Genomic DNA, 20,358 nt, shown 5'->3' with positions numbered 1-20,358 from the left:
GTTTTTATTATTCAGATTTCGCCCAGGCTCTTTTTTTTATTATTATAGGTACGCTTGGTTAAAATCTCAGAAGTTATTTGCAGCAGAGTCATGAAACCATATATATATATATATATATATATATATATATATATATATATATATATATATATATATATATATAAATAAAATATACAATGTTTCTATATGATATATATATGTGTGTGTGAATATATAATTTTTATAAATATATAATTTTTATAAAATAGTTTAATATGATTAATAGTTACAATAGTTAAAATTATGTGTGTACTGTGTATATTTATGTGTGTATATATAAATATATTTAAGAAAAATATACAATGTTTCTATATTTTATATATATATATATATATATAGAGAGAGAGAGAGAGAGAGAGAGAGAGAGATATATCTATATATAGATATATGTATATGTATATGTGTGTGTGTATAAAAATATGCACAGTACACCCTACTCTATTATGTAAACAAAAACATTTATTTTGGATGCTATTAATAGTTACAAGAATTAGGCAAAAAATTAAGAATATATTAAACTCCACAAGAGAGTTATTAAAATGTGCAAAAAAACCCATTGTAAATAAAAAACCCCAATACAACATAAAAAAATATTTTAAATTGTCACCAAATATAATTTGTTAAAAATGTTTAAAAAATGTTTTAAATTATATCATATATAAATATATATATATATATATATATATAATGTATATATATATATATATATATATATATATATATATATTTTGGATGTGATTAATAGTTAGAAAAAAGGCTAAAAATTAAGACTATATTTAACTCCACAAGAGAGTTGTGCAAACCATTGTAAAGGAAAAACAAAACAACAATAATACACACAAATGCATACAATTTTTAAATATAATTTGTTAAAAATGTTTAAAAACATAAATCTGTTTAAAGCTGTAAACCTTTATTTTAGCTTGTTACCCCCCTCCAAAAAAATAATATTATATTAAAAAAAAAATTTTAGTTGCAAAAGTTCTGAAATTATTACTTTAAAACGTAAAAGCATAAGTGTTTAAAATAAAAAACTGAGCATCTTTATTGACATTGTTACAACAAAAGGTTAAAACGTTGACAAACATTGCTTTGAACAACTAAAAATAAACAATAAATTGAAATGATCGTTTAAAAAACCTTGTGCAGCTAAAATAATACGAGCTGTATATTTATATCAACTGTGCTTTACATGGAGTCTGTGCTGATCGGCTCTGATCTGCTGTAATGAAGCTTCGGTCCTGTTTTGGTTCTTGTTTTTCTGCGTCAGGGCTCGACCAAGAAGGGCGCTAACAGCGTGCCCCCGACCACGCAGCTGCTGAAGGGCAAGGCGTCCGGCTCTCAGACGCCGCTGAAGAAGGACAAGAGGCCGAGCTCGTCTCGCTTCAGTCTCAGCAACAACCGAGAGCTGCAGAAACTGCCCGCCTTCAAAGGTGAGACGCTCCGAGAGAGCCCCGCCCACACGGGGGAGGGACGTCGTTTCAGAGGCGGGGCAACCGCTGCGTTGTGATGCTGTTATTATTTCGATTCGGTTTGAAACGTCTTTTACAGCAGCAGACCGTGCCGTCACATCCCAAATAAATGTGTGTGCATTGTGTATGTTTATTATATTTATACACACACGTACAGGATATGTTTTCCATTTGTATTAACATGTATAAATATATATTAATATATCATATATTGTGTGTGTGTATGTATATATATATATATATATATATATATATATATATATATATATATACACACAAAATATAAATATATATGTATAATAAAATATAGTAAAATAAATGTTTTAGTTTGCATAATGTGTGTGTGCTGTGTATATTTATTATGCATATATAAATGCACACACATTTGATGTATTTCAGAACAATTTTTGAAACAATTTTTCATAATTTAAAAAATAATATAATAGTAATATATAAAAGTAATATATTTCATAAAAAAGGTTTCTATTTTATAAACGAAATATTATTTATGTTTTATAATATAAATGTAAATACATGTTGTGTGTATGTATATCGTAATAAATACACACACACACACACACACACATGTAAACTAAAACCTTTATTAATTCTTTTGACAGCGCTGTTTCATATATAACGCATTTTGCTTAAATATATACACGTGTGCTTGTGTGTTTATAGAAACCTAATAAATGCACACGGTATACACGCAATATATTACGTGAACGAAACCTTTATTTTTGGTTCACGCCGTGTCCCACAATGCAATGCGCTCGACCTTCCCTTCCCAGCGTGAGGAATCATCATCATCATCATCATCATATCGTTATTTGTCTCTTCTGCTCACCAAGGCTGCATTTATTTAATCAACAAAATAAAAATATAAAATATAATATTATTAGGATGAAAATCAGCTGTGTTTCCTGTGAACGTGTGTTAAAGTGTAATTGATTTCTGTGATTTTCTGCATCATTTCTCTAGTCTTGATGAGCATAAGAAACTGTGTGAGTGTGTGAGTGAGTGAGTGTGTGTGTGTGAGTGAGTGAGTGTGTGTGTGTTTGTGAGAGTGTGTGAGTGTGTTTGTGTGTGTGTTTGTGTGAGAGTGTGTGTTGAGATGAGTGTGTTTGTGTGTGTGTGTGAGTGAGTGTGTGTGTTTGTTTGAGAGTGTGTGTGTGAGTGTGTGTGTGTGTGAGTGAGTGAGTGTGTGTCTGTGAGTGTGTGTCTGTAAGTGTGTTGAGATGAGTGTGTGTGTTTGTGTTTGTGAGTGTGTGTGAGTGTGTTTGTGTGTGTATGTGAGTGTGTTGAGATGAGTGTGTGTGTTTGTGTGTGTTTATGTGTGAGTGTGTGTGTGTGTGTGTGAGTGTTTGTGAGTGTGTGTTGAGATGAGTGTGTGTTGAGATGAGCGTGTGTGTGTGTTGAGATGAGTGTGTGTGTGTGTGTATGTTGAGATGAGTGTGTGTGTGTGTGAGATGAGTGTGTGTTGAGATGAGTGTGTGTGTGTGTTGAGATGAGTGTGTGTGTGTGTTGAGAGATGAGTGTGTGTGTGTGTTGAGATGAGTGTGTGTTGAGATGAGTGTGTGTGTGTGTTGAGATGAGTGTGTGTGTGTTGAGATGAGTGTGTGTGTGTGTCTGTGTGTGTCTGTGTGTGTGTGTGTGTGTTGAGATGAGTGTGTGTGTGTGTTGAGATGAGTGTGTGTGTGTGTCTGTGTGTGTCTGTGTGTGTGTGTGTGTGTTGAGATGAGTGTGTGTGTGTGTGTGTGTGTGTGTGTGTGTGTGTGTGTGTGTGTGTGTGTGTGTGTGTGTGTGTTGATCTGTGGTTTCCTCTCAGCTCAGTTTCTGTCACAGACTGTTATGTCATCACTGTTTCTTGGTTTACTGTCAGTGATACAGGGCTTTTATTTCCAGCTCAGGTGAAGTCAGGAGGCCGTGCTTCTCACTAAACGATGTGTTTCAGGGAAGCGACAGATTTGTGCATTGATCATAAACATGATGCATATGAGAGAGTGATGGTGATGATGATGATGCCGGCGTTTAGTGTGTTGCTATGCGGTTGCTAGGTCAGTGTGGATTGTTTCTAGGGTGGTAATAAGCGGTTGCTAAGGAGCTACGAGTTGTTTGCGAGTTTTTCGTTCTGTGTGGTGTAAGATAAGAGTCTCTAATAAAAGCTACAAACAAAAAAAAGTATTTTGGGGGTTTTGTGCTGTAGTACGCAGGGCTACTACGGAAAGACAAGAAAAGAGTTTCAAATATAGCTTGGTTACTTACTAAAAACGTTCATTAAATTATAATAAAATATAAAACAAAAAGTACATAAACATTTTTCTTTTTAAAGTTTTGTTAATTAAAATGATTAGGAGTATTTAAATAATTATGCCATTACAAATTTAATCCAGAAAATGAATAGTGCAAAATGAAGAATTAAATAAAATGTAAAAAATATTAATAAACAATGTGTGTGTTATTATTTTTAAATAATTATGACATTAAAAATTAATTTGAGAATTGAGAATTAAATCAAATTAAAAAAAAAAACCCAAAATAAATAGAAATAAAATAAAATGCATTTTAAATAGCGCTGTTATGCGATTCGGATTAAAATGATTAAAATTTTATTCAGTCATACTATAATTCAACACAATTTGAGAAAAAGCAAGGCGTGTTTCACAGGGCACTTATCTTTATCGCATTTTGTAATATTGTTACTTTTGAGAAATTCTGCTTTTTAGCTTCATTTTGGTATTAAAATGTAATTATTATTAAATAAAATAAACCGGATAACAGAATTGAAAACAAAGTACGTTTCACCGGTCATTAATACTGTTACGTTTGACAATAAATATTGCAGTTTGGCGAATGCAACCGGTCAGAAAGTAACCCCGGCTCTCGAAACGGAAATTTATAAACAGATTTCACAAACGCGTCTTAAATCTGCTCACATTATTAGTCGAGAGAGAGCGGCATGTATAAGTTATTTAGGCTCTGCAGCAGGACTCGCTGACCAATCACACGCGCAGACCCGCAGCTCGCGCCGGCCAATCAGCAGCCTCCCTTCTGCTGGCGATCACGTGGTCTGCCTCGGCCAATCGGCGGCCTCCGCTCGGCGGGCGACGTCACTCGCCAGCCGCTTCCCTCCAGCGGCGGAGCTTCATTTTCTGCTGAGAGCGTTCGTGCTAAAATGGAGGCTAGCCGCTCGACCTAGCCGCGTCGCGCCCGATCCGTAGATGTTGACATGCTCTAAAGAGGAGGCCGGGATGGTTCTGGATGCCCCGAGCGCCAACGGGCCCTTTCAGCCGGTGGCCCTGATGCACTTTAGAGGTGAGGCGCTCGTCTTATTGTGTCTGTGGGCAGAGAGAGAGGCGAGGAAGGTTGCTATGCCTTGATTTGTGGCCGCCGTTACGAAGGCAGAAGAATTCGTGCTGTTAGGAGACGGCTTCGGTGCTCTTTGGGTCACGTTCACCGCCTTTTGAGACCTCCGTGCGACGCGATAAACCGCGCGCGTCGGATGCACGGAAGCGCTGCACGGTGAACGGGGAGAGGACTCTGTTTACAATGCGCTGGTTAAGGAGGGGGGGTCTGTTTAACTAGTCTCCCATCCCCCCCTAACCAGAGCGCTGATGTCAGGGGAAGTGAGGTCACGGCTCCAGGAAGAATGCATGTTTGCTCAAGCCGCAGAGGAACTGCATCCTTCGCTTCACATGCACGCAGATGGCTGCTCGTGCATGAATCGGGCTTTTCTTGCACGCATTTCAAGCCGGTCTGAGCATAAGGGCATGCTTTTACCGCGCGCGCATGCATACTGTAAACACTGCAAGTATGCATGCGATGTCCGTATGATTTATACTGTGTACCGCAATGCATTGTGTTCTTCTGCTCAAATCATGTTTTGCATCATTCAGATGCTTCAAGAGACCTTTTCAGCACTGTTAGGCTCGCTTCGCGGTTTAAAAGCAAACAAATGAATGCGGTTGTTCATCGAGGATGTGTCAGATGCACGAGAAGACGCGTAAACAAACTCAAACAAATGCTTTCTAATCCTGAAAAGTGAAATGCACGACTCTTTTTCGACATCCATGATAATCAGAAATGCTTCTCGAGCAGCAAATCGGTGCATGATCATGATTTCTGAAGATCAAGTGACGTTGAAGACTGGAGAGATGTGTAAAAATTCAGATTTGAGCACAGAGGTCGATATTTCGAATTTATTTTCCTTTTTTTATGTAGTTTAATGCGATAGTCACTAAAAATGGTCGTTATTTAAAGTTTACAGGCCTTGTTTTTTACATGTCAAGACTGCAGAAAGTTAGTTTAGAATAGCATGAGGTGTCTACAAACCTTTTATGTAATGCTACAGGTTATATATTGTTTTTATACGTAGCAAGCTTATATTACCCGAACAGTTGGATGATATTCTGATAAACTGGGTTGCTTTAAAAGCGTCTTCAGACACGATGCGTTCACATTCAGTGCAGTAAAGTGGCGTCCTGTGATTATCTCACTTTTGATAAAAAAGGAAAATAAGATAAGGCAGATTTCGTTGCGTTAACGCACGCAAATTGAGAAGGTTTCGCCAAATCGGTCCTGGCCGAATGCATTAGCTGTTAGCGCCGACGTCTGAGCTTCACTGCTGTTTTCACACGTAAACCACAGCCACCACTCCCTTGAGCAGAACGGGAAGCGAGGCCCGGTTCTCACAGCTGTGACCTTTACAGATCAGGACCGGAGCGCTGAAGAAAACAAAACACTTTCACACCTGTTTCCATCTAGTCCCACGCTACATGTGCACTGAATAAAAGACAGATTTGCTTAGCGTTTATTTGGAGAGTTTTTGCATGCATGCATGTTTTTTTTTAAAGTATGCGTGCAATCAACTAATCCGTGTAAAATTAGCGAAGCTAAAATAAATGAAACTTGGAAGCTTTATGGTTTTTACGAGTAGGTTCTACTTGATTGTATTAAGTTCACTCGGCAATTCCCAATTACATTTTACTTCAGCCACGTTTTGCGAACTTTACTCGAACAGCGCGTCGCTGGCAAACAAAAGCCATAATGATCTCACGGTCATGTATGCAAGCAAATAAGGTAGTATGCTGACTTTAAGGGGTCATGTGACTACTCTACATTGTTTCTCCTCTAAGCCCCGCCTCCTGAAACGGGTCGACTTGCACGCAGCTGGTCGTTCCGTGTGCTCTGATTGGCCAGCTGTCCCGTGCATTGTGATTGGCCGAATACTGCAAGAATGTAGCGCATATGTTACGCCCCTATTTGTAACGCGATGATGTCGCGACTCGACGAAGCATTGAATTAAACTACTCGACGGCAAAAAAATTGATCGGTTTAGGTGCGGCTAAAAGCGTAGCGCCGTTGAGGAAATCCTAAAATAGGTTCGCCTGACGTGACTTTAACCCTGTAAAGTCTGATATTTGAGCGTTGTGACGTGTCTTGGTGCAGCGAGAGGCTGAAAGCCGAGTTTGTCTGGACGGAAAATGGCGCGAGGAGATGGAAGATTAACCGTCCTCCTCCCCGTTCTCCGTAGATGTTCCTCCCGCCGAGCAGGAGAAGCTGTTCGTGCAGAAGCTGCGTCAGTGCTGCGTTCTCTTCGACTTCGTCTCGGACCCGCTGAGCGACCTGAAATGGAAGGAGGTGAAGCGGGCGGCGCTCAGCGAGATGGTGGAGTACATCACCCACAACAGGAACGTCATCACCGAGCCCATCTATCCTGAGGTGGTGCACATGGTGAGTACACGCCGTCACTTCTGAGTCGTGATGTGCATCGCTGAGAGCTTCATTTGGACAACAGTGTTTTGATTGCACCCTCAGATTCCAGAAGTCTTTTACGCTAACTTGACACAGCTGCGTTTAAAATTGCGCAGGAAGTTCAGAGGAGGACTGGCCCCAACAGAGTCTGGTTTCTCCCAAGGTTCTGTATGGATGGGGTTCTGGTTCCTCTGTCTTCTTTGTAGGGGACACTTAACTTCTAGAGATTATCGTCCAATTGATTCCAGAGACCGTCTCTGCATTTAATAACAAATTATTCACTCATCATTATACATCCCTGTCATCGTATTCTTCTACTTTATACTGTTCAGTGCTTTGATGCAACCTGTGTTGATAAAAGCGCTGTATAAATAAAAACAATTGATTGATTGAATAGTTTCATCTCGGTCGATTATATATTCAAATATGACGACAAACCGTGACTCAACGGAAGAACATTTAGCGTTCAGATGATGTATAAACCTCCGTTTTGAAGTCGAGGGTCCCGTTTAGTGATTAAGACCGCTCGGTTTCTTCATCAGCTTTGGAGAAATGCCTCCGCAGTGGAAGTGAATGGGTGCCGTCGGGGCGGAAACGGTCCATCGGTGAACGTCCAGAGAAGACAAAAGATCAAACGAATCCAGCGTTAAGATGATTCTGACATCTAAGATGTAATAACGAAGCGCATCAAGATCGTTATGGACATTAAATCGTTAAAAGCGTCTTAATGCCGGATTAGCGTCGTGTTTTAATCGGACGCTCGTTCCGACGGCACCCATTCGCTTCCACTGATGCTTGCTTTCTTTTCCCTCCAAATCCGAGACGTGGACTTAACTGGCTCGGCCTTACAAGGCAGATCTGTTGTTTAGCCGTCCTTTTACGGGGCGTTTTTTGTTGTTTAGCGGCCGAGCGTCGATTGACCCGCGCTTGGCCTCGCTGCGTTTATCCCGGCGCCGAATTACATCCCTTTGATATTTATTAGAGCTCACCGCCGAGCCCGAGCCCATCCAAGTGCAAATGGACTCAAATGGAAATAAGCATGATAATATGTTCTCAAGCACATTTCCTGCATCGCACACACTCACACACACACGCGCACGCTTTGATGATTAAAGCCAAGAACTTCAAAGTGCAGCGATCGGGAGGATTAAAACCCTTGCTTCTGATTAATTCGTGCGTGTGCTGCCACGTTTTATTAACCGGCGGCGGTTCGTCGATGAAGGCCCGTCGGACGCGCTCCTCTAAGCTGTGTGTGCTTTTGTGTTCGTTTCAGTTCGCGGTCAACATGTTCAGGACGTTGCCGCCGTCGTCCAACCCGACCGGAGCGGAGTTCGACCCCGAGGAGGACGAGCCCACGCTAGAAGCGGCCTGGCCTCACCTGCAGGTTTCTGAACCGCTGCGTCGCTCCGAAGCGAAGCCATTTTAAAAAAACGCTTTCAGGCAAACCCTGTTGCTTTGAGCGTCCGTGAATGCCGAGTAATGCAATGTGGCACAAACGCATTAAGTTTTCAACGCCTGAAAGTAATCAGAAATGTTTCTCGAGCGGGACGTTGTCATGGTTACCGAAGCGCAGTGACGCTGAAAACACAGTTTTGATTGCAGAGATAAATTACAGTTTCAGTATAGATTCACTTAAAACGGCTCTTACGAACGTAGTAATATTTTTACTGTATTTTTGAGCAAATTAAATGAGCAGAAGAGAAAATATCCCCTGTCCCAAACGTCTGCCGCGTGTATAATATGCATGTTAATATACTTAACATCTTATTATTGTTAATATATAATAAATAAAATGTAAATATTAATAGTTTTCACTGCCATACAGTAAAAATCCTATAAATATGTGCACTTTAAATTATAATAAAAATTGGTGGTAGTAGAAATATTGGTTATTATTGAGACGATGTAATTAAAAGGCCTGCTAATGTACTCCTAAATGCCTGGTTTCACGTTCTGAAATGCATCTTTTTCTTTCCGCAGCTCGTCTACGAATTTTTCCTGCGTTTTTTAGAGTCACCGGACTTTCAGCCAAACATAGCCAAGAAGTACATCGACCAAAAGTTTGTGTTGCAGGTGTGTTGATCAATTAATAAGCATGTTTGTACACATTTAAGACGTTTTGTGCGCGTCGTCAAGCTGCTCTCGCATGACGTCGGGGCTAAACGTAAAAAAATAAGGCGGATCGATGCATGCGTGATGTGTTTTGAGCGCAGCTGCTGGAGCTGTTCGACAGCGAAGACCCTCGAGAGCGGGACTTTCTGAAGACCACTCTCCATCGCATCTACGGGAAGTTCCTGGGTCTCCGAGCGTACATCAGGAAACAGATCAATAACATCTTCTATAGGTGAGGCTGCAACGCATGACCCGGGCCCGGCGATAACGGACATTTCAGAAAAAGTGCATGAAACGCGAGCGAAGCGTCTGCTTCCAAGGTTTCAGATGCGTTCGTATCAAAATGTGGTTGAAATAATGCTACGTTGTCATTCAGTGTAACGCTTACATTTATGTAAAAATGCACACAACATGTTTGTGTTAACGTGTATAAAATATACATTTTATTGCCTTTTTAATTAGTAAAGCATTCTTACTGACAAACGGGTGAAACCCAGGACAGCGGCGGATTGAAAACATTTAAAAGTGCATCTAATTGGTATTCGAGGTGAAGCCTTTGATGTGTTTTACGTTGATTGTTACTCTGAATGTTAGTGTGCCGTTTTAGTAGATCGGGGAAAAATTTATAGTATTCAAATAAAATAGCAATTAAATTAAACACAACTTTTATAATAATAATTATTTTTTTTATATATATATATATATATATATATATATATATATATATATATATATATATATATATATATATATATATTTTTATATATATATATATATATATTTTTATATATATATATATATATATATATATATATATATATATATATATATATATATTTTTTTTTTAATATATATATATATATATATATATATATATATATATATATATATATATATACATATATTAAAAAAAAATATATATATATATATATATATATATATATATATTTTTTTTTATTATTATTATTTATTATTTAAAATTTTTTTATGTATAATTTTTTCTGAAATATATACATGCGTGTGTGTATTTATATATTCTTAATATACACAGCACACATATATATATTATGTCAACAAAAACTTGCATCCTTAAGATATCTTTGAATTGATATGCGCTGTCTTTCATCTCCGTCCAGGTTCATCTATGAAACAGAACATCATAATGGAATAGCAGAACTACTGGAAATATTAGGAAGGTATGAAGCGTCTGTTTGGTAATAAAACACAGCTCTGTTTCTGCTGTCAGGTCCAGCAGTGAAACAGATTCAGTTGATGATTGTGAAGAATCACTCTTGATTGGCGTTATGATAATGAAAAATAATATGATGTGTAATAATATTATTGTTTTATAAATGCACTAGTTTACAGTTATACAGTCTTTATTATGATCTGATGCATCTGTTCTAGCGTGCTTTAAGCCTAGATCAGTTTTTGTAATTATATATATTTTAATTCCTTGTTTCTCTCTTGTCCACCAGCATCATTAACGGCTTCGCCTTACCGCTGAAAGAAGAGCACAAAATCTTCCTTTTAAAAGTTTTGTTACCTTTGCATAAAGTCAAGTCCCTCAGTGTTTATCACCCACAGGTAAGATCTGGAGATTATTTCCATTCCTGTGTTTTTAATTGTAATATGACACTGTGTTTGTGTCGTAGATGCTTTCTTCAAAATTCTCATTGTAGTGCATATGAATGTTTGACTTTTTTTTTTTTGTTTACCATTTTTCTCAAGAAAGATTTTGTTTGAGATAAGGCCATTTTTGCAGAATAAAAGTACAACAATTATTTTTGTGGAGAAAAAAAATAAATAAAAAAATTATTATAATATATATATTATTATTATTATTATTATTATTATTATTATTATTATTATTTTTATATATATATATATATATATATATATATATATATATACCATTTTATTTATTAATATTTTTATGGAAAATAAATGTAAATCGTGCTGTCAAATGGTAATCAAATCAAAACAATATTTAGTTTTATTTATATATATATATATTATTAATTAGTGTGTGTATTTTATTTGTCTTATTTATGTATTAATATACATGTATATCTTTTGAATTCCCCTTATATATTGAACATAGATATATTTAACAAGCAACATGTTTTTCTTGGATATTCGTGTGTGTGTGTGTGTGTGTGTATTTATAGATAATGAATATATGCAGTATACACACATAATGTAAAAAATACGTCTTTGTTTTTGAATGAGATTTTTTTTTTTTTGACAGCGCTAAAATAAAGATGTTTGTATCAAATTAATAATTTCTAGAAAATGTGGGGAAAAACTGCAAATGCGTAAAATCGAACTAACTGGAAAACGAGACATCCGTGTTTTGATGAAGTCTTGAATGATGATTGTTGTTCTGACTGTAGTTTCTGTTCTTCAGCTGGCGTACTGTGTGGTTCAGTTTCTAGAGAAGGACAGCACTCTCACTGAGCCGGTGAGCTTCAGCTCCATCTGCTGGTCACTTCCTGTCTGACTTCTGCCGTATTCCTGCCTTTACGTTTTTAAAACCGTTGGAAATATCAGTATTCAGTGTTTTATGCTTTAATAACAAAAAATGTTATTTGTGCGTTAGATTTTTCCCTTAAGTTGCTCAACATAAACGCAATGTTACGCATCATCATCATCATCATCATCATCAGTATTATTATGATTTTATTCATTTGTTTTTATTATAATCTTTAGTGATATATTTCTATTTGCATTTGTCGATTACATTTTTTTTTATTTAATTAATGCAGTTTCTGCAATAAAAATTTACATTTTTTTTTCCTAAAAGGGAAACAAATGAGTTGTTTATTTTGAGGCCTATCCCTATTTTCTCCTGTATTATTAATTAATAAAGACTTTTGATCCTATTATTATTGTTATTATTAGTGATTTTATTTATTTGTTATAATTTTAGTGATATATTTGTATTTGCATTTGTCGATTTAACCCAAAAACAAAATTTAATTAATGTGCTTTCAGCAATAAAAAAAAATCCTAAAAAGGAAACCAGTTTTATTTATTTTGAGGCCCATCCCTATTTTCTCCTGTATAATTAATTAATAATTAATAAAGACTTTTGATCCTATTATTATTATTATTATTATTATTAGTGATTTTATTTATTTGTTATAATTTTTAGTGGTATATTTGTATTTGCATTTGTCGATTTAACCCACCCAAAAAAAATTTAATTAATGCGCTTTCAGCAATAAAAATAAAAAAATCCTAAAAGGAAACCAGTTTTATTTATTTTGAGGCCTATCCCTATTTTCTCCTGTATAATTAAGACTTTTGATCCGATTATTATTATTATTATTATTAGTGATTTATTTGTTATAATTTTTAGTGATCTATTTGCATTTGTCGATTTAACCAAAAAAAAAAAACATTTAATTAATGCACTTTCAGCAATAAAAATAATAAAAAAAAAAATTCCTAAAAAGTAAACCAGTTTGTAGTTTATTTAAAAGCAATACTAATTATACAGGAGAAAATAGGGACAGGCCTCAAAATAAAGACTCCTCAGTTGATCCATGAAGTAATATGTAGGATCTAATGAACGACTGCTTCTCTTATGCCGTGGAGATGCTTCAGAAGTCACTGATCTACTGATCGGTGTGTGTCTCTCTTTCAGGTGGTGATGGCTCTCCTCAAATACTGGCCAAAGACTCACAGTCCAAAGGAGGTGATGTTTCTGAACGAGCTGGAAGAGATTCTGGACGTCATCGAGCCGTCGGAGTTTGTGAAAGTGATGGAGCCTCTGTTCAGGCAGCTGGCCAAATGCGTGTCCAGTCCTCACTTCCAGGTGGGCGGAGCTCGGAGGCCGGCCCCCGGGGGGCCCGTGAGGCCCGTGGGGCCCGTCTCTCACCGGCTCTCTCTCCTCTGTGTTCCTCAGGTAGCGGAGCGAGCGCTGTACTACTGGAACAACGAGTACATCATGAGTCTGATCAGCGACAACGCGGCGAGGATCCTGCCCATCATGTTCCCCTCGCTGTACCGGAACTCCAAGACCCACTGGAATAAGTGAGTCCCGCCGGTTCCCGCCGCTCAGAGAGAATAGTGACTAAACCGGTAACAGTGAGTGAGTCAGAGGTCAGAGGTCATAAGACTGTCCCCTTCCAGTGAGCGGGTTTGACTGCTTTAGTAATATCTGTGAGTACAAACCTGAATGTTAAAGCACATGGTGATTATTCTAGGGATTTCTGATATTAAGACAACGGTTTAGACGGGATATAGCAGCGTGTTATATAGAAAATATATATATTATGAAATCGGGGAAAATAAATTATATTTATTTATATATATTTATATATATATATTATGAAATCGGGAAAATAAATATTTTTATATATATATATTATGAAATCGGGGAAAATAAATATATTTATATATTTTTTATATATAATATATTTTGTTTTTTTCTCTATTTCATAAATGTTTTTATAATGTTCTGTTATATGGGCTATATATATTTATTTATATTTATTTACTTAAGTACATTTACATGTGTGCAAATTATATTTCTATAATTTTCGATTTTATAAATCAGATTTTTTATATATATGTATATGTAAATGATCAAATGAATAAAAAAATTCATAATTTAGTTTTTCATATATATTTGTGTTTGTGACATCATTTTGATATATATATTTTTAAATCGAGTAATTTCATGATTTTATATGCATTGCATGTGAAATAGTTATTACATCTAAAATATGCGTTATTAAATGTATTATATAATGAAACCGAACATAATAAAAATAGTCATTAACCAAACTAATATTTAAAAACATGCGTCACACAGTGTGTGTTTAAAACAGTGTTGTTTATAGTAGCATGCACCGTATCAGGACAATAAAATCTAAGTTATAAAATCTAAAATTATGTAAAGTATATGTACACACATGTAAATATACTTAAATTCATGCACATATTTAAATATATATATATATATATATATATATATATATATATATATATATATATATATATATATATATATAGCACATAGAACATGAAATCGAATTTATATATATTATTATATATTATTTATTTTAATTTTTTTCCCATTTACCAACCAAAACAAATCTTTATTCAATATTAAAATGTCTCTTTGATGACAAATTAAGATGCACGTAGTTCATATAAAGAACACAATGATTCCATGAGTGCACCGCTTGACTCTTCTGACGACGTCACTTCCTGTTCCTGTCGCCAGGACGATCCACGGGCTGATCTACAACGCTCTCAAGCTCTTCATGGAGATGAATCAGAAGCTCTTCGACGACTGCACGCAGCAGTTCAGGGCCGAGAAAAACAAGTAGGACGCTCTTTCCCACTTTCTCCGTCTTTCGGAGGCGCTCCTCTGCCTAAACTCTTCCTTTCTCTCCGAACACTAGAGAAAAGGCCAAGTGGAAAGAGCGCGAGGAGGCGTGGATAAAGATCGAGAATCTCGCCAAATCAAACCCACAGGTAAAGGGCTCTGTGTGGGCAGAGCACAGACGCTTATTCAGATGAATGCATTCAGCCTTCTTGACGGTGTTTGCATTTTATTTTGAGCAAGTGTGCGTGCTAAAGCGCTGTTTCAGAGGTTCTGATGGTGGGGTTTTCTGCTCTAGTTTCTCATGTACATCGACTCCACCAGCCTCAGCAGTCCGATGGACATGGAGACAGACGGGCCAATCATCGAGGATGTCATGATGCTAAAAAAGACTGTAGAAGAAGAAGCCACTCAGGTGCGAGGCGTTACCATTTTTTAAATATTTATTTATTTGTTTTTATATATATATATATATATATATATATATATATATATATATATACATATATATATATTTTTTTATATATATATTTATTTGTTTTTTTATATATATATATATATATATATATATATATATATATATATATATATATATATATATATATATATATATATATATATTTTTTTATATATATATTTATTTGTTTTTATATATATATATATATATATATATATATATATATATATATATATATATATATATATATATATATATATATCTTTTTTTTTTTTTTTTCTGTTTACCAAAGCTGGTAAATATACTCTTAAAAAATGTGAAATAATATTCTAATTTAAAGCGGAGGTTTTATCTGTGAACGTGTGTTAAAGTGTCATTTATTTCTATGGATTTTCAGCATCTTTTCTCCAGTGATCTTCAGAAATCTGAATAATATACCGATTTAGTGCTCGTGAAACATTTCTGATTGTTGTCAGTGAAGAAAACGGTTGTGCCGCACGATGTTTCTGTGGAAACGGTGTCTTTCAGGATTCGCAGACTAAATAGAAAGTAAACAAAAAAAGGAATTATTTGTAGAAATCGTTTGTATGTCTTTAATGTCGCTTTTGACCAATTTAATGTGCCCTTGCTCAATAAAACTAATAATTTCGCGCACATCAATCAATCATTTTTATTTATATAGCGCTTTTAACAACACAGGTTGCATCAAAGCACTGATAAAAATAAATAGAAATAAAAAACAGCTTAGTGACCCTAGAATATTGTACATCCTTGCATAATTAAATTAGTTTGTGTGAAGATCATTAAATGCTATTTATGCTATTATTTGTAGTATTTTTTATTTGTAGGAAAGCACAATTTTGCATTTTTGCAGATTTATTTTATTATATTTTTAAATTTACTTTTTTTTTTAATCACCGAGAAACAATACATATCTCTTGTGAAGAGATTTTTTTTATTTATTTTTTTTGGTCAGCTTTGAGCAAAAACGGACTTGCTAGAACTAAAAAAAAACCTCTTTATTAAAGCATTTTTTTTTTTTTTTTTTTAATGAGCACGTCATTAGCTTTGAAAATTATCGCAATGCAAAGTTTGTCGCGCTTTTTTATAAACAATGTTAATTTACATAAACGTGTGATTTTTTTTTTTTTTCTGTCAAACGATTAATCGCATCCAAAATAAACGCTTTTGTTGACAAAAAAAATCTATATTTATTACGTGTGTATATATAAATACGAACGTGTGCATGCTTAAGAAACATATTTATATTTATAATATAAATGTATATGCGTGTAAATATTTTCAAAAGATATACTGTATGTGTATTTACATCTGCGTAATAAATAAGCACAGTACGCATACAAAAAACTTATTTTAAATGCCATTAATCACAATTAGCACAAAAAAAAAATAATCGCATTCCGTGTGATTGTCGTTTTAACGCCGATTTATTTCGTCTCTTCGCTCAGCTCCACAGAGACCAGCGTAAAGAACGTCCCCTGATGCGACGCAAGTCCGAGCTGCCTCAGGATACCTCCACCGTGAAGGCCCTGGAGACGCACCGGCGCGCCGAGGACATGATCGGTGCCCAGGACGGCCACTAGAGGACCACAGACTCCCCGAACCCAGTCCAGACCAGACCAGACCAGTCTCAGCCGGCGCCTTCAGCACAGACGACCAGCGGCGGAGGACGGCTCCGGTGCGACCCGCGTCCTGTCCAGAGCCGACCGCGTCCAGACCCCCTCGATCCGCGCTAGTCCAGACTCCTCCTCCTCCTCTCCGCTTTCGTTTGTCCGTTTCTCTCCGTTAAAGGGATGGCTCACTCCAAAGTCACGTGTAATCGCTCGCCGTCGCGTCAATCCGAACCGAATTTCTAGTAAGTTTCAGTAAACGTCCCAAAAATCGTTCCAGTACTCTATTTCAGATCTTCGCTCACCTTCAGGAAGATTGCGATATTTCCGATGACGTCCGAGAGTACGACGCTGCGTAGACGGCAAAGCAACTCGAACGTTCCCAGGCACGAAAGCGTAGAACGCTAAAACATTAGTAGTTCGACCGCAAAGCTACGGATACTTTTTGTGCGCAAAAACCCCCAAAACAATGACTTTATTCAGCAATTCGTCTCTGAATCCCGAGGCGCGCTCCGCTTGTTTACCCAGAATGCAATCAACGCAATCGGCGAAAAACGTAGCGAGGAGAACGCTAAAACATTAGTAGTTCGACCGCAAAGCTACGGATACTTTTTATGCGCAAAAACCCCCAAAACAATGACTTTATTCAACAATTCGTCTCCGAATCCCGAGGCGCGCTCCGCTCGTTTACCCAGAATGCAATCGGCACCGTTTACGTTTGTAACGCGTTGCATGCTAAACGTAACCAACTCCGATCACGGTGATGTTGTGGGAAAAGCGCGCGCGTGTTGCAAAACTCCAAAACAACGGTAACTCGTGGAGGAGAATCGGTGCAAGAAAGTGTTCGCGAAACGAAAGTTTAGCCTCCGATGTCACTTGTGCCGTTTTAACGATGTTCTTGCGACGTTTCTTTAGTGTTCAGAGAGCTTTCGGATTTGTCAAAAAATATCTTGGTTCACGTTTCGAAGGCGAACAAAGGCCGTCTCGGGAACGACGCGAGGGCGAGTATTTATCCGAATTTTTTTTTTGGTTTGCGCTATCCCTTTAAGCTGAACCGCACTTGTATTCGGGCGAGCGAACGCTTCTCAGGTTGTTCGGAGGCCGAGAGGGATTTCGCTCTCTCCCGTGGTCTCGTCTGAAAAAAACGAAACGGCGCTCGGGGCGCGTGTTTCACGTCACGCTTGCGAAGCGCCCTTCCGCGCTTGTCCAGATACTCTGCAATAAGTTCGTCCAGGAAGATTTTGGTTGTTCAAACAATGGTGAGCGGCCTTACGAGGGTTACTTAGCTGTCAGACGAGCGTTGGAGCTTTTTAACAGGCAATACCGAACGGGTCGTTTACCCGGGTTTATCGACCAAGCCTTTATTTGCATAGAGTGCCTTTTTAGATCGAGGGGAAAAACGGAAAAAGGTTTTTTTTTTCCGCCGGAGCGGGGCCGGAGGAGCCCGAGGAAAGAGACGTTCTCCCGATGAACTTGAGCGACTTTCTCTGTGTGTTCGGTTTAGGACGAATCGCTCTGAACCATTGTTTGAACTCCCATTGGGTGAGGCCCGCTCGGAGCTACGGTGCAGTTCTCTCTCTGCGTTCGTCCGTGCCGTGATTTCACGCGATGCAGGTTTTTCTTCTCGGCCCGTATAAGCTCGTCTGTCCGATTTGAATGTGCGAATTTCGATAGATATATGCGTTGTTTTTCTCTCTCTCTCTCTCTCCCGACCTTCTCTTGGGTTTTTAATTTAAACTCCTTGCTCTTTCGGCTGTAGTGCGAAAATCGAAAAACGTTTTTTTTTTTTATCGCCGGTGTCAATAGCAGAAGTTGCGTTTTTTTTTTTTTTCCTTTTTTTTTTTTCATTGTGGTGAATTTCACTTTCCGTTTCGTTTCATGAAAGAAAATACACCTGCAAAGTGTCCTTTAGTACGCGTCCCCCTACTAAACGGCTCCATCTGATATTGTACATATTATGTACTGTTATGATCCATCTATTATTGAATGGTAGATCTCTTATTTTGTACAAATTTTCTCGTGTACAGATGAAAACCGCTATTAGCCACTTGAAGTTGGTATTCGACAGACTTCTGTAACTGCGTTAGAAACGTTTAGGATCTTAATTTCTAATGTTTTTGTTTTTTTACTATTTGTAATTGAGAACTTTTCTGTCTCTGCATTCAGCTGTCTGATGAGATCCATCATAAAATAGCCTTCATATGTGCTTTTCTCCAAATCTCAAGTGGTATATGTCTATATACAGGAAATAAAGAAAACGTGTTTTATATTTTCATCTTAACAGAACGTGTTAATTGTATTCTCTGTGTGAGTGTGTGTGTGTGTGTGTGTGTTGAAGCGTGATTGCGATTGACGTTTTAGCACTAAAGAAGTTTTGTTTTTTTTTAAGTTTGATTGGGTGCTTTAGATTTTCGTTTACTTTTTTTTTTATATAATCTATTTTTTCATTAATTATAAGTACTGCTTATTAGGACTGGAAATTTTTTAGAGGTGATTCTCATTAAAAAAAAAAAAAAAAACTTAAAAGGAAATCGGCATAATATAATTAAAAATGTAACAAAACAAATAATAATAGTCTCCTAACATAGAATGATTTTAATGATGTGGTTAATGATTTTCTCAAAGACCAACATAATTCAAATAAAATGAAAACGACATACTAATATTTAATATTAAAGTTTAAAATGTCAATGAAAGCTATAATACTGCTTGAAATGTTTCTTAATATTGCCTTAAATTGATAAAGACCTATTAAGTTTCCACTATATTCATGCTCCTTCACGCCACCTTGTGGTTTATATTATATTGTGTGTGTGTGTGTGTATATATATATATATACACACAATATAAATAAAAATATTTTTAAATATATATATATATATATATATATATATATATATATATATATATATATATATATATATATATATATATAATTTTTTTTTTTTTTTATGTTTTGGTACCTATCTCTTGATTAAATATGAAACGTCAAAAGTTTTTTACCACTTAAAAAAAAAAAAACGTTTATTTTTTTTTTTTTTTTTTTTTCTTCTGTATTTTATGTTTTTATATATACGTTACTCCCATTTGAACGTCATCAGGTGTCAGCGCTTGTCCAATCACGCAGCGGTTTGGGCAGAAATGGCGCGCTTTTCTGAGGTAAGGTGATTTTTACTTCAAAACACGTTATTATCGGTGAGTTTATTTGCACTTGAACTTTTAGATCGACTTTAAATCGCCATCTCTGTCAAAGTGTAACGACACCACACTTAATAAAACATTTAAAGGACTGAATGAGCAGCGAACGGTTACCTCAGTTTTTAGACCGAGGCCGTCTACACGATTCTTAATGACTTTAAAAGTGATGAAGTAAACACTAAAGTAATGGAGAAAGGGTGATGCTTATGTGAAGTTAAAATACCCGAACCTCTTGTTTGTGTGTCATATCTTTGACATAAACTATCAACAAAAAGTCCGCCTGACATTTTCAGCAATATCTTTATGACGCATGAAAGGTCACGTGACCTGCGAGTTTAATATTTTAAGATGTTC

The 20,358-nt window shown here is 36.5% G+C and overlaps 1 protein-coding gene across 3 annotated transcripts in view; it reads left to right on the top strand.

Annotated features, from left to right (window-relative positions):
• Positions 1 to 19,087, top strand: part of ppp2r5cb (protein phosphatase 2, regulatory subunit B', gamma b) — a 20,156-nt gene extending 1,069 nt beyond the window's left edge. Inside the window, exons 3-16 of one of the 3 annotated variants that reach the window (XM_043220310.1) lie at positions 1,310 to 1,472; positions 7,045 to 7,244; positions 8,539 to 8,649; positions 9,246 to 9,338; positions 9,479 to 9,609; positions 10,514 to 10,573; positions 10,856 to 10,964; positions 11,788 to 11,841; positions 13,030 to 13,200; positions 13,291 to 13,418; positions 14,617 to 14,718; positions 14,798 to 14,870; positions 15,017 to 15,133; positions 16,645 to 19,087. In XM_043220310.1, the coding sequence (XP_043076245.1) occupies positions 1,310 to 1,472; positions 7,045 to 7,244; positions 8,539 to 8,649; positions 9,246 to 9,338; positions 9,479 to 9,609; positions 10,514 to 10,573; positions 10,856 to 10,964; positions 11,788 to 11,841; positions 13,030 to 13,200; positions 13,291 to 13,418; positions 14,617 to 14,718; positions 14,798 to 14,870; positions 15,017 to 15,133; positions 16,645 to 16,779 (1,647 nt within the window). In that variant the 3' untranslated portion in view covers positions 16,780 to 19,087. Of the gene's footprint in view, positions 1 to 1,309; positions 1,473 to 4,387; positions 4,827 to 7,044; positions 7,245 to 8,538; positions 8,650 to 9,245; positions 9,339 to 9,478; positions 9,610 to 10,513; positions 10,574 to 10,855; positions 10,965 to 11,787; positions 11,842 to 13,029; positions 13,201 to 13,290; positions 13,419 to 14,616; positions 14,719 to 14,797; positions 14,871 to 15,016; positions 15,134 to 16,644 lie in introns of those variants that run through there. The other 2 variants (XM_043220312.1, XM_043220311.1) reach the window with 2 other exon arrangements.
• The last annotated feature ends 1,271 nt before the right edge of the window (positions 19,088 to 20,358 follow it).

The sequence above is a fragment of the Puntigrus tetrazona genome, chromosome 20 (assembly GCF_018831695.1).
Source record: "Puntigrus tetrazona isolate hp1 chromosome 20, ASM1883169v1, whole genome shotgun sequence".
Taxonomy (NCBI): domain Eukaryota; kingdom Metazoa; phylum Chordata; class Actinopteri; order Cypriniformes; family Cyprinidae; genus Puntigrus; species Puntigrus tetrazona.
This window is presented reverse-complemented; position numbering and strand designations above follow the sequence as displayed.